This window comes from Papio anubis, chromosome 5, assembly GCF_008728515.1.
Source record: "Papio anubis isolate 15944 chromosome 5, Panubis1.0, whole genome shotgun sequence".
In the NCBI taxonomy this organism is placed as follows: Eukaryota; Metazoa; Chordata; class Mammalia; order Primates; family Cercopithecidae; genus Papio; species Papio anubis.
Genome location: NC_044980.1, coordinates 134,158,745 through 134,173,176, shown reverse-complemented (window position 1 = coordinate 134,173,176; position 14,432 = coordinate 134,158,745). Strand labels below are relative to the sequence as shown.

At 45.6% G+C, this 14,432-nt stretch overlaps 1 protein-coding gene across 7 annotated transcripts in view; it reads left to right on the top strand.

Annotated features, from left to right (window-relative positions):
• DIAPH1 (diaphanous related formin 1) overlaps window positions 1–14,361 on the top strand; it is a 106,158-nt gene extending 91,797 nt beyond the window's left edge. For 6 of the 7 annotated variants that reach the window (XM_021939796.2, XM_021939798.2, XM_009209255.3 and 3 more), the window contains 8 exons: window positions 203–304; window positions 531–770; window positions 890–1,019; window positions 1,780–1,904; window positions 3,011–3,175; window positions 3,298–3,433; window positions 5,214–5,300; window positions 12,378–12,505. In XM_021939796.2, coding sequence (XP_021795488.2) covers window positions 203–304; window positions 531–770; window positions 890–1,019; window positions 1,780–1,904; window positions 3,011–3,175; window positions 3,298–3,433; window positions 5,214–5,300; window positions 12,378–12,505 — 1,113 coding nt within the window. Of the gene's footprint in view, window positions 1–202; window positions 305–530; window positions 771–889; window positions 1,020–1,779; window positions 1,905–3,010; window positions 3,176–3,297; window positions 3,434–5,213; window positions 5,301–12,377 lie in introns of all 7 variants that reach the window. The other variant, XM_009209256.3, reaches the window with a different exon arrangement.
• Window positions 14,362–14,432: the final 71 nt, after the last annotated feature.

Sequence of the window (14,432 nt, the reverse complement as noted above, 5' to 3'; positions counted from 1 at the left end):
CCCTTTTCTCTGCTGGTCAGGTTACTTCTGGTATATTTTGCAAAAGTCCCACCATCTCAGTAGCTGCCTCTCATCTCCCACCATATGTTTCCTTCTGTGTGGTCCTTGAGCAGAGTGTGGGATTGACAACAGAGTAAAAGTTGTTTAGGCTTGAGTTGTCAGGGAATCCCCCTCCAGCTGAGATGTCTCTTCCCTCTTTCAGAACCTCATTAAGCAAATGCCAGAGCCAGAGCAGTTAAAAATGCTTTCTGAACTGAAGGATGAATATGATGACCTGGCTGAGTCAGAGCAGTTTGGCGTGGTGGTGAGTGAGGCCTGTGGCAGTAAGCGGTTCTCCGCCCCCTATATTCCCCTCCCCTCTAGAGAGCAGCCTGGGCATATGCTCCTTGCTGCTTGTCTGTTTTTGAACCTGTCTTAATCTCTTCTCCCTGCTCTGGAGCTCTGATCCTCCCATAGGAGGCTCAAGCCTGTATCTTTTTCTGACTTCACTCTCTTTTCACTGTAATGGAACTGCTTGTGTTCTCTACTAGATGGGCACTGTGCCCCGACTGCGGCCTCGCCTCAATGCTATTCTCTTCAAGCTACAATTCAGCGAGCAAGTGGAGAATATCAAGCCAGAGATTGTGTCTGTCACTGCTGCATGCGAGGAGTTACGTAAGAGTGAGAGCTTTTCCAGTCTCCTAGAGATTACCTTGCTTGTTGGAAATTACATGAATGCTGGCTCCAGAAATGCCGGTGCTTTTGGCTTCAATATCAGCTTCCTCTGTAAGGTGAGCCAAAGAGTTAGAGCAGGACAACACAAGGAAGGCTGCAGCCTCTATGAGTTCAGTGTTGGCAGGAGGCCATCTTGGACATGTCAGGATTTAACAGTTTCTCCTCTTGCTCTAAGCTTCGAGACACCAAGTCCACAGATCAGAAGATGACGTTGTTGCACTTCTTGGCTGAATTGTGTGAGAATGACTATCCTGATGTCCTCAAGTTTCCAGACGAACTTGCCCATGTGGAGAAAGCCAGCCGAGGTGGGGCAGTTTGGGATGAAGCTAGAGCCCAAAAGTCTCTGCGTGGGGAGGGAAATAAGACACAGTCTAGATTTGAGAGCGTTTTCAGTTCAGACTATTTCAAGTGGAAATGAGATAGGATTTAGGCATGGTGCCTAAGTCACAAGGGCAGAGCGTAAGGTTGAGGAGAGATCTTTATGTGTAGAAATAGGAAGCACTCTTCTCTTCCTAAGGAAACACCAAACACCAAAAAACAGCTAGAAAGGCAGGTGTTTTTAGTCTAGGTTAACAGTTCTTTTCATTAAGAAAACATAGACTAGATTAACAAAAATTAGGCCTCACTGTCCTGGAACTAGACAAAGAAAAAGCAGCATTCATTGGAAATTGGAACAGATTTCTGCCCCCGCCTCTATATTTCTATGTATATCTCTCTCCTTCCAAACCCTGTTCTCTAAAATAAATGAGACCAAGATCTCAGGAGATTTCATAGACTCATGTTAAATTAAATGAAGTCTTTCTTCTGTTCCTAGTACCGCATACCTTGTGAAGGCTGGAGGTTCAATGATCAAATAATTTATAGTCTCACTGGAAAGATGAAAATTTAAGTATGTGACACAACTAAAGTACATAAGGAACTAAAATTATTAAGTGCCAGAATGTGTGTATAGACTGAAGCTCTGCTCTGAAAGGTGACACTAAGGGGTGTTGAGGCTGGGATTATTAGTAAGCTCTTGCTGTCTGTTTTTATGGTGTCTTTTCTTTTCTTTTTTTTTTTTTTTAGTTTCTGCTGAAAACTTGCAAAAGAACCTAGATCAGATGAAGAAACAAATTTCTGATGTGGAACGTGATGTTCAGAATTTCCCAGCTGCCACAGATGAAAAAGACAAGTTTGTTGAAAAAATGACTATATCCTCTCTTGAAAGGAGGGAGTTGTTCCCTACGAAGGGAAAGAAAACTTCCTATAGTGGGGGAAAAACAGGATAGATAGGGCAATATGCAATTTTTTTCTCTTAAAAAACTCTTTTTCTTTAAATACATAGTTTTTTGGATTTGTTAGTATTTTCAGAGAGGCTCTCACTGTGTCACCCAGGCTGGCATGCAGTGGTGCCATCACGGCCCACTGCAGCCTTGACCTCCTGGATTCAAATGATCCTTACCCCCTCAGCCTCCTTGGTAGCTGGGACTACAGGCATGTGCCACCAGGCCCAGCTAAACTTTTTTTTACCTTTTTTTCTTTAGAGACGGGGTCTCACTTTGTTGCCCAGGCTGCATAGTTCCTGAGAGCATTCCATTGTTGTGGAGTGGAAGCAAACCATGCAGATCAATGATAAAAGTCCTCCCGACTCCCCTGCCGGTACCCCATCTCCACTACACACACTCACACAGGCTTCCCTCTCCTTCCCCTCCCCAAAGGTAACCACTGCCACTGGACTTCATTCTGATTTGCACCTCATACATTTATTTTAAACAAAAACTGCATTGTATTGTGTTTTGCACATAATATGTCTTGGCCATGTTTCCATAATAGTATTTATAGAAAACCCCCTTTTAGGTCAAGAGATTGAGACCATCCTGGTCAACATGGTGAAACTCCATTCCTACTAAAAATACAAAAAAATTAGCTGGGCGTGATGGTGTGCGCCTGTAGTTCCAGCTGCTCGGGAGGCTGAGGCAGGAGAATTGCTTGAACCCGGGAGACAGAGGTTGCAGTGAGTCAAGATTGTGCCACTGCACTCCAACCCGGCAACAGAGCAAGACTCTGTCTCAAAAAAAAACAAAAACAGGAAAAAAAAAAAAAACAACCCTTTTAAACTGCCACCTTTTTTATAGGTGTACCATAGTTCATTTTATTAGTCTCCTATTTAGGCTACCTACATGGCTTTGGTTTTTGCTGTTATAAACAGTGCTGTATTGAACATGCCTTTGCATGCCAGTACTCATCTTTGAGTAATTCCTTGGGCTAGAGAAGTGGGTCTGCTTCTTGGTCTTGGTCCTTTACTCCTTGGCCGCACAGCTTTGTAAAGGATGCACAAGAACAGTATAACAAGCTGCGGATGATGCATTCTAACATGGAGACCCTCTATAAGGAGCTGGGCGATTACTTCCTCTTTGACCCCAAGAAGTTATCTGTTGAAGAATTTTTCATGGATCTTCACAATTTTCGGAATATGTTTTTGGTGAGCAAGGGATTCTTGCTGACTGAATCTTTTGTGGGCATTTCTCACTTTCCCCGGGTTCCTGTTGGCTGGTAGTAGGTGTACAATGCCCATGTGTTCCTTCCTCCCCTTCCTTGCCCCAGCAAGCAGTCAAGGAGAACCAGAAGCGGCGGGAGACAGAAGAAAAGATGAGGCGAGCAAAACTAGCCAAGGAGAAGGCAGAGAAGGAGCGGCTAGAGAAGCAGCAGAAGAGAGAGCAACTCATAGACATGAATGCAGGTGAGGCGTGAAGATGGGTTGATGGGTTGAGATAGGAATGTTTGGAAGACTTCTGCCTAAGAGTCTAGAGGCAGAGTCTCATGTCTGAGCTCACCTCCTGGCAAATGATTTTTGGCAGTCTTCTACCTCCGAGATCCCGATGCCGGACTTTAACCCCAGTTCAGATAATGCACATTCCAACTTGCCCTGGTAAAACTTTTACCTTTTCTCTCCTTTGCTGGCTCTTGTGTTCTCTCTCATTCCCCCGTGATTGTGGTATTGCTGTGATATATACTGTTTTCCTTCTGTCCATCCAAAGGTTCTTCTGGCCTGTTCTCATTCCCTCCACTAAATCTTTCGGGTTTTTTTCTTTAAAATATTTTCCTGACGCTCCTCCCATCTTTTAACTGTGGTGTGTCTTCCCTTTCTGCCTATTTCACAAAGTACTGTGTCCCTAGTACCTTAGCCCAGTTGTACACACAATTAGACTGTAAATGGATTGAACTTTTGGAGGGGGTGGGGAGCCGGTCACCCTCTTCTTTTTTCAGCAGAATCTCTATTTCACTACCAGAAGCATGTCTTTGTTGAAACATATGGTTTCAATTACTGGCCCTCTGTTTCCTGTCTCTGCTTCTTTCCTGCTGCAGATTCCCTACCCCTTCGCCCCCACTGCTCTCTCTGTGGGCAGCGGAAATACAGCATACGCTGCTCACACAGCACTGAGCTGATACCACCCTCCTCCGAACCTGAGGGGCCACGAGCCTTCTGCAAATGAAGAGGTGTTCACAGAGCTGCTGAGTTTGTTAGGAATCAGTATTTTACAGACCACGGACACAAGGCTCTGATACCTCTTGCTACCAGGAACTTTTCTTTATGCTTTTCTGGAAAGCAATTTCCTTGCCCTTAGTTGTAAGCCACAACTTTGTAATGCTATTAAAGCCCACACCAAGTATCCTTCACCTTCCCCTGGGACTCCAGGGTTTGCCCCCAGGTACTGGCTAGGATGCAGTGGGGGAAGGTGGAGTCCCGCTGACATGTGGGATGAGGGCTGCACCGGGTCAACAGGCGGCGTAATGGACCTTGCCCAGTTTCCAGTACCTGGGTCAATGAGGGTGGAATGTAGGTCAGCTGCAGTGGTGATGCTCAGCCAGCAGGTGGTGCTGGGAGCAGTGAGCCCCAGCCTTGGAACTGGCAGCCTATGGGCATTTTGGGATTTCACAGTTTCAGATTTCACTATCCTAAGCTGTTGCCATGGAAACCGAGCCGGCTAGAACAAAGATTTTACATTAACTCTTTGTGTTCCAGCCAGGCTGCTCCTCTTAGATGCAGAGGACTTAGACATCAGGAAGACTTAGCCACTGGAGGCAGTACTTCAGGGAAGTGTACTCTTTGATCAGTGGTCTTTCCTCAGCCCTGCTCTGAGACCTAACCAGGCGAAACACTTTAGGATAAAGAGGGAGTGATATAGTTGCTGACTAATTTCACAGTCATAGTCTTTACTTATCCTGGTCTTGGAGTTGGGCAGTTCTATAATTTTGTTGCTAGTCCTGATTGGGGTGGGGAGGATGGCATTGCGGGAAGATATCCCAAGGTTTGCATTGGATACTAGATCTTTTGTTTTAACCATTTGTAAGCAGATACAAGTAAATATGAACTTGTGAGACTTAAGGCTGAGCTCTCTTTGTCTCTTAGCTGCCAGCTGCTGTGAGAGAGCAATAGCCATGCATTTTGTGTGGGGCTTGGTATTTGCCATGCTGCTCTGGCCGAAGAGTTCACGTCTCCATCTTGTTCTTTATAACAGAGGGTGATGAGACAGGTGTGATGGACAGTCTTCTAGAAGCCCTGCAGTCAGGGGCAGCATTCCGACGGAAGAGAGGGCCCCGTCAAGGTAAGTAAGCACGTGGAGCTCATCCTGGGTGTCGAAGTGGGTGAGGGCTCTCTACTCCTGTCAGTCTGAGGCTGAAGAGCAAATAATGATGTTCTAAGCATCTTTTTAATCCCTGCATCCAGAACGGATTATCTAGTCCTCTTCTTCCCATGTTACAGAGTAGCGACTTAGAAAACGAGTTTAAAGGGCTGACAGTAAATCAGTTACATTGGATTATGCCGCATTTCTCCCCACTCTTGAAGCCGATGTTTGGAACAAAAGAACTGAGCTGCAGGACACAGGGATTTGGGCATTTGTGTGTATGAACAAAAGTTGATCTAAATACAAAATGTATATTAGGTATAGATTGAAATTCAAATTAAAAATAAGTCAGAGTCCGTACTCTGGACTTCACAAGCAGGAGGCATACATAGAGAGAACTAATAATAGAAAGTATACAATTTTGTAGAGAGGTTTAGGCATCATTATTCCCAGACAGAAAAATATAGAGGAGCACCTCTATTGAAGGATTATGCCGTGACTGAAAACTACCTTTTCCTTGAGTGCAGTTAGCCTCTGTTGCCCTTGCCTTTCCCCCATCACTGCCCTGCAATCTCCTTTCACATCTTTTGGAAGATCTAAGTGGATTACATTGAGCTAGAGATTCTAAAAAGAGCTAGGACAAATGATCCAGGTATTAGTATGGGAAAAGATTAATGAATAAGTTCCCCCTGAGGGAATCTTAAAGTGGCCAGGAGACTAATTCAAAAGAAGGTATAGCCAAGGCTGCCCCTCATGTGGAATTGACCTGCACCATTGTGTCTAGTGAAGGTCTTTTGAGGCTAGGAGTGGTAGCTTCTTTTCTAATTTGAAGAGTGGGAATTACAAAAAAGGCATCATTTAAAGGTTTCTACTTCAGAGGGACTTAAATCTATATTCCCTATTTCTTGGCTGTTGCATTGTGTAGGACCATTTGATAGTGAGTTTTACTTTGAGATTATTGTAAATAGAAGGAGTTACACAGCTTGCTTTGGCCAGTGCTCAGCTATTAGTGGTATCTGTAGGGCCTATAGTACCTGCCACAGCCTGGAAAGGGGGACCTTAGAGCATGCTAGCCTATATAAACTCAGTATCCTGGCCCAGCTGTTTCCATCACTGTGAGCTTCATCTGTAATGGCTGACTGCCCATTTCTACTTACACTCTGAATAACCAGAGTGATACTCCCTTCTGAGGGCTCTCTTGTATGACTTCAGAATGTTCCCCAAACTGAAAGCTCCCGAGTCAAAGTTCTTATCCATTTTTCTGGCATTCTCTAAAGGGGAGGAGAAGTGGATATGAAGAGCTGAGTACTCTCTGGGCTAGTGTTTAGTCTTACAGATAGGTGTTTGCAAGGAGAGTACAGCTAGAGGTACCCTTACTCCTGTATTTCATCTTATAGGTTCTTACAACATTATTTCCTACTGACCACATAAGGTGATGTGGCCTTAACATTAAGCATTTCTAGCCTTACAAAAATACATTGCATCTTACTGGGTTTTTTTTTTGACCCCGTCAGCTAAGTGCCTGCATCAGACTTTTGGTGGGGAATTCCCTTTTAAGCCTAATCTTCCTGTGGAACTATACTAGAATCCCAGATGCTTCCTGTACACAGGTAACCTGACATCAGTGGCTTCCCTCTGCTGGGGAAGCCCCATTCTTTCTTCTTTCCAAACGGAAAATCAGAACTCACAGGTGGAGGAAGGAGGAATTTTGTTGGAACCAAACCTTCCAGCAGAGGACCTGAATTAGTCAAAGTACTCTCTCCCATGCCAGAGGGAATAGGAGGAGACTTATACTAGGAGATATTAAATTGGAAAGTAGGTAAAATGACAATTACATATATTTTAAGTGGCTCTAGCCTATAAGCTTATCTTTCTAGGCTCTGGGTTCACTAAATACACTTGAATATATCTTGGAGTTATTCCGTTAACTCTTTAGACCTTGGTGCTTTCACATCATGTAAAGTGATGTGATGTTGTGGCCTCACATTAAACATAAACAGGAGGATAGCCATCAGAGTAGACTACAAAGAACACAGGGTAGGTAGGGATCAAAACTCCTAAAGTCATATCTAGTTGGGATGCTGTCTGTGTTATCCTAAGCAAGTCACTTAATGTTTCTGGGACACAGTTCCTCAGGTATAAAATGAGAATTGGACTAGAATGAATGGTCTCCAGAGTCCCTTCCAGCTCTAATATTTTTTTGTGCAGTGACAACAGGATTGAGAGGAGAAGAGGAGAGAGAGGCTGGACTTAGACGGCCCCATTTTCAAAATACAAAGGTTCCACTGGCTATAGGTTTCTCTGTGTGGCTACTGGAATTGGCTGTTCCACCCCTTGCCTGGCTGTCTCTGACTATTCCTCCTGGCTGATTGCTTTGAGCTAAAAAAACAGAGGCACTGTGGAGCATATCTGCCTCACAGCCCTCCTTTTTTCCAGAGAGACAGCTGTCCCTATTCAAAGACACTAGCTTTTTCCCTAGAATTTAAAGGAATGTTAAATTCTTCCGGTCTCTGGAGACCTGGGGGCGTGACCAGTATACAAAGACTCATTGAGGAGTTGGAAGAGGAGAGTTACTATCAGGGTTGGTTCATTAAAAGCAACATGTAAACTGCTGTGACCCGCAGGGTGTGGGAGAACAATGGTTTGAGTGTCAAGGGGAAGAATCCATGTGATTGTATTACAGCTGCTATTTTAGGCCCATGGTTGAGTCAGCTTGTGGTTTTAATGACTCAACTTTATCTCCTTGTCTGAATTGTGGCCTCTTGTGTACAAGTCATTTGCTCACTGGGATAAAAGCCAAGGGAAGAAAGAAATTCAACTCTTCCTTTCCTTCCCTCTACCATTTCCCAGCTTCCCTATAAGCTCCATCCATCTAATAGAATCATAGAATTGGAAAGACTCTAAAGACTTCCAGTGATTAGTATCTAACCTGCTCATAGGGAAAGGAATTAAAACCAGATAAGATGGCTAACACGGTGAAACTCTGTCTTGAAAAATACAAAAAATTTGCTGGGCGTGGTGGCAGGCGCCTATAGTCCCAGCTACTCAGGAGGCTGAGGCAGGAGAATGGCATGAACCCAGGAGGTGGAGCTTGCAGTGAGCCGAGATTGCACCACTGCACTCCAGTCTGGGTGACAGAATGAGACTCCATCTCAAAAAATAAAAATAAAAAACAGATAAGGTCTTGCCTAGGTCTACATGGCTATCTAATGACAGCACTGTAGCCCGCTTTTGTGACTCCCAAGTCCAGGGCTATTTCCACTCAGCCTGCATGATTGAACAGGAGATGGCAGTGAACCCCACAGTATGGGCCGGAAATATTCTTTCATACCTTCCAGCAAGGAGAGTCTTGGACATGATGACATTGCTTCAGGAAGGTGCTCTCATGACCACCTGTGTTAGTCTATTTCTTGTTATTATAAAGAAATACCTGAGACTGGGTAATTTATAAAGAAAAGGGGTTTATTTGGCTGACAGTTCTGCAGACTGTATAGAAAGCATGGCGCCAGCATCTGCTGTTGAGGCCTCAGGAAGCTTCCAATCAAGGGGGAAGAAGGTGTATCACAAGGCGGAAGTGGGAGCTAGAGAGATGCCAGGCTCTTTTAAAAACAACCGGTGCTTGTATGAGCTCTTTACTGTGGGGAGGGCACCAAGCCACTCATAAGGGATCCACCCCATGACCCAAGTGCCTCCCATTAGGCCCCACCTCCAACACTGTAGGCCACATTTCAGCATGAGTTTTGGAGCGGTTATACATTCAAACCATATCACCTCCTATCTAGAGAAGGTTGCTAAGAATGTTTCCTGTACCACTACTTATTCTCCCCCCTACTTTTGTAAATAGGACAAGAAACATAATTAGGAGAGTTTGAGACAAGAATGAGTTATTTAGTGTGATGATGATTGCCCCATCTGTCCTAGTTTCCTCTTCCCTAAGGAAGCTTATTTTATTCCTTCCTCTTCAGTAATAGTTCCTAGCCTATGTTTTATAAAGGTCTTTTTCAAATCACTAACCTTTTTGAAATTTAGCTACACTTGCGTTATATGGTTGATTTTGCTGGTGTTTTTATCCTAGCCCACCCCTAACTTCTAGGAATCTGTCCTCAGAGAGCATTCACCAGTATTTCAAGATTGTTCCCTTTTCCCACACAGCCTGTGGGACTGTTCTCTTTGAGTTCATGATCCTCCCTGATCATTAACTCCATCTAGTCAAAATATTTATCTGGTTCTATGGCTACTTTTCAATAGTCTTATAACAAGTAAGTTGGGGGAAGTGTGGGGAGGTCAGTTTTTCTTGATTGTTCAACCTGCTGAGCATAATGGTGACTGAGTGGAAAGCTGGGAGACCTGTTCCAACAAGAGCTTTCTCATCCCCTGACCTTAGGCCACATCACACCCTCCCTGGTGTACTGGCTTTCAAGGCTTAAAAGGGAAATTTTGATCTTCTCCCTACCTACTGTCTGCTCCTGGTTCTTAGAAAGTTTGTAATACATCAGAAGCTTCTTGAGTTCAGAAATGTCTAGAGACACCACTTGATTAGGAATAAATGGTATCTTTTTAATTTGGAGGAAGAAACCACAGAAAGCAGCAGCTTAAGACCTACCACATGGGAATTCTGCCTTCTCCTGTGTTGCCCAGGACATGTGGCCCAGTGTTCCTTTTCCCAAGGTCTGGAGTCAGATGTTATTTAAACATACATACACCACTAGAGTTACACACACACACACACACACACACACACACGCACACACACACACACGCACAGAGTCGCAATGTCTTCTCAACTGCTGGAGACTGAATTCAAAGAAATAATAAAATGATCTGAAACTGCTACCCTTCCGGTCATGAGAAATGGGATCTAGAGAGGGAGTACTTCATAAGAGAGTGGAAATGCAGGAGGCCTGAGGAAGATTTTGGTGGTAAGGACAATATGAGAAATGTACACATGTAGACCATCATAGTCACAATCACACAGGCTCCTTTTCCTCACTTGTCGGTCACGGAGCAGTAGTTTGTGTTCATAATCCAGTAAGTGGGTTTGTGAAATTCCCACAGTCTCGGTCACACACCTATGGTCTGTAACTAGATAAGTCCTGTGGCTTTCAGTCAGGGTCTTCACTATTCTTTCTCCTCTTGGTAGACAACCTCTTGTACCCCTGGGAAGTAAAGGAGGAGGAGCAGACCTTTAAATTGGTAACCTTGTGTGCATGCTGCGTGTTCCCTGCTTCATCTTCGGGCAGCCTCTCCTGTGATGAAAACAGTAGCCTGAGTCATGGCTCTGTAGGGGGAGAAGACCTGGTTAAGACTTGGGCTTTGGCAGGCTATGGTGACTCACGCTTGTAATCCCAGAACGTTAGGTTCCAAGGTGGGAGGATTGCTTGAGCCCAGGAGTTCAAGACCAACCTAGGCAACATGGAGAGACCCCATCTCTGCAAAAAATACAAAAATAGCTAGATGTGGTGGCACATGCTTATAGTCCAGCTACTAGGGAGGCTGAGGTGGGTGGATCACTTGAGTCTGGGAGGTTGAGGCTACAGTGAGCTATGATCCTGTTTGGCTTCTGCCTACCTAAAGCTTTTTGCTGGTCCAAAAAGGCACTTTGTTCCAGTCCTGCAACTGCCCCAGTCTTGGTCTTCATTTAGGAGTGCTCGGCTCTTTCATCTGGTCCTGCTTCTAAAACATTCCGGTGCTGCTTTCTCCACTCCAGCTTTCCCAGATCTCCAGGAAGTCATTTTTTTTCCCCCCCAATTGAGATATCATTTACATACCTAAAATTCACCATTTAAAAATGTATAATTCAGGGGTTTTAGAATATTCACAAGATTGTATAACCATTACTACTATCTAATTCCAGAACATTTTCATCATCCGCAAAAGAAAAACAATAATACCCATTAGCAGTCACTTCTGACTCTCCCCTCCCCTTACCTCTGGCAACCACCAGTCTGTTTTCTATCTCTGGGTTTTTCTGTGCTGGACATTTCATAGAAGCTGACCCATAACATATGGCCTTTCGTGTCTGGCTTCTTTCATCCCAGACAGCTCTTTGTATATACACAGTCGCTCTGTGCTGCTCCGGGGCATGGGAGGAGGAGACATCATGAGATGGGCGTGGTCTCAAGGAGTGGCCTTCCTGCTGCAGATACTGGGGCCATAAGCCTAGATACCATAAATGAATATGAGAGTCTTGGGGATGAAACCCAGCAGTTAGAACAGAAACTCGTGAATTGATTTGGTTCTTTTCCAATCTGGGATGACAGCTGGAACTTGACCATCCCTTAGCCACATGGGCTGAGATTTCTTTGTAGGGGTCCTCTCCTGTCCATCCTTGATCCCAGTTCTGCTTCCCTGACAGAGCTTTTATTACTACCTCCACTCCCCCCACCCCACCCCCACATACTCTATACACCTTGAAGGGCCCTTGGCATTTGTATCACGGCTGCTACCTTTGAAGAGGTGGGAAAAAGCTAAGGCGTGTGGGCATCTGTTGTTGGAGGAACACATAGGAGTGCGATGCCAATGCGTGACTGCTATTCCTCTTTGCAGGAGTCTCTCCAACCACCTACGGAAGGTCGCCTTCTGCTAGGGACAACCCTCCCAGGGCTGAATGAAAAGTGTTTTGGCCTAGGAGTTTCCTGGGACCTGTCAAGAAAACAAAAATAATACTACGTACTAAGCTTTAGTCTATTTAATTCCAACATCCCTATTATTAGAAAATAGACTTTGAGTACTTCATCTCTCCCTAAGTCACATAGCTAACACTTCAACCCAGTTCTGTCTGTCTAGCTGTGTTCAAACTTTTGTGCTATTTTCCCACAGGGAAGCAAGGGGGCAAGGCTTGCTTTTCCGTTGCACCATACTCTCTTACATTCTTTGCCACCCAAAAATATATTCCACATGCTGGATCTCTGCCCCTCTTTCTTCAGAGTAAAGCCCTCTATGAACTGGCCAACGTAGTCATGTCTGTGTGGCTTACGGCTGATTATCTGCTGTAGAGTTTGAAAGAAATTAGAAATGAGGCCTTCCACGGACAGAATCTCTCATCTTCTCTTGCAGCCAACAGGAAGGCCGGGTGTGCCAAGGACGATGCCATGGCCGCTGTTCCTGCCAAGGTGTCTAAGAAGAATGAGACATTCCCCACAATCCTTGAGGAAGCCAAGGAGTTGGTTGGCCGTGCAAGCTAATGTGGGTCCTGTGACGGTGGGAACTGAGGCGGGAGCTCCTCAGCGGCGTGGCAGACTGTCCTGCCCTGCAGCATGTGCCTAAAGGCTCAAGGGGATATTCCTCTGGGGTGGCCACTCCCACCACCCTGACCCTGTCTTTCTCTCTGGCCTGCTGCTCTCTCAACATCACATACAGCTTCAGCTGCCTGGAGGCCAGAAGGAAAGGGCAGTGTGGGGGAGGCCTGAGCCCAACCTAGCCAGCCCTGGCTGTTGTATTACCAAAGCAGGGTCCATGTTTGCTGCCTTAACCCTGGCTCCTCTCTGTTACTCAGAGGGCCTCATCTCAGACAAGGCCCAGCCTGCTTTTTCTCAGCCCTGACTTTCTAATGGGCTTTCCCCCCAGGTCAATCTTGCTGGATTTGTGCTTTTCTTTTGTGGTTTCTTTGGCCCTGAGAACAGCATGGGGCTTGTAAACCTTTGGGCAGATCCCTCCTTTCATTGCTGTCGTCTCTGCTCTTCCCTCTCCTGGCTGTGGTTATTTATTATTAGTGGTGTGGCACTGGGAGCTGCTCCTAAGGAAGCTGGGAGCAAATCCCACCTTTACCCCACCTTCCTGGGAAAGGCCTCCAAAGCAAAGGATCTGGACCACTTTCCCTGTTGTGCTGTGGCCCACGCCAGACAGAGCCTGTGGGCAGGCAGGCAGGGCATAGCGACAGTGTGGGACCTACCCCCAGCCTCTGCCATGCTTTATGCCCTTGCCTCTGTGGACCCTCTGCACCAACCCCAGGCTACTGAGCCACCTTCCCTCCTCATGCCTTCCCCGAGCTTTGGTGCATCTCATCTGGACTATGGGTTGTATTGTGACCATCCCAACACCTTACCCTCTGTCTACAAGGAAATGGGAGGTGGAGCCTCCTGGCTGAGAAATTGTTTTGCAAATGGATCTATTTTTGTATGAAAAAAAAATTTTTTTAAAGAAAACTCTTCCTTCCCCCTTTCCCCTCCATAATGTAAGAAGCTTTGGTGGCAGGTTCCAGAGTTCCTGGGATTTCTCCTCACAGGCCCAATACTGAATATGCCCCTGGACCTTCTGGACTCTTGAGTCCAAGGCAGATCCTCTCTCCCAGGGAATCCGACACAGGAGGAACCCCTTCTCTGGTTGAGCTGGACCAGGCCTGAGAGCGGGAGCTGTAAGACCATAGAGTTTTTTATAAATGTATAAATGTATCAAGCCAAATGTGCAGATGCTAACTGGACATTCTGGGGAACTGGGCACCAGGAGTGCCTTCATACACTGTACCCCAGCTCTCTTTTAAAAGAGAAGTGGGAGGGCACACCGAACTGTTTGGTGTCCCCAACCACAGGAAGCTCCAATATTCTGGCTTAGGGTGACACTTTTGTCATCCTTGTGCCCCTCTCAGCTTTTCATCCCCAGCTAGGAAGAAAGAATGGCACTCTTGGCTTTGGCCCAAAATTAGAGTTGTTAGAGCAAGAGAGAGCTTAGGAAGCATGAGGGCAACTATAGGTGAGGCCTTACTGCCAGGAGGGAGGGTTGTGGTTGCTGGCGCTTGTGTGTAAAGGGGCAAGAGCTGCTCCTTTGGCCTATTCCTTGGAGGACTCTGATGCAGGGCGTCTGTTGCTCCACTGAGTCACCTCCTCCCTGCTCGCTGACATCTGGGGCTTTGACCCTTTCTTTTTTAATCTACTTTTGCTAAGATGCATTTAATAAAAAAAAAAAAAAAAGAGAGAGAGAGAGATAGGTGTGGGGGACAAAATGCAAACCTATTTCCCTTGCCTCATAGGCTTCTGGGATGTCATCACCTCCAGTTTGTTGGTTTTGTTTCCAACTGTTAATAAAGCATTGAAACAGTACTGCAGTACAGCTTCCTGTGTGAATTTCTGAGCTGTTTTCTTTTCACTGTAGTCCAGGCTCCTCTAGTCTTTCCTG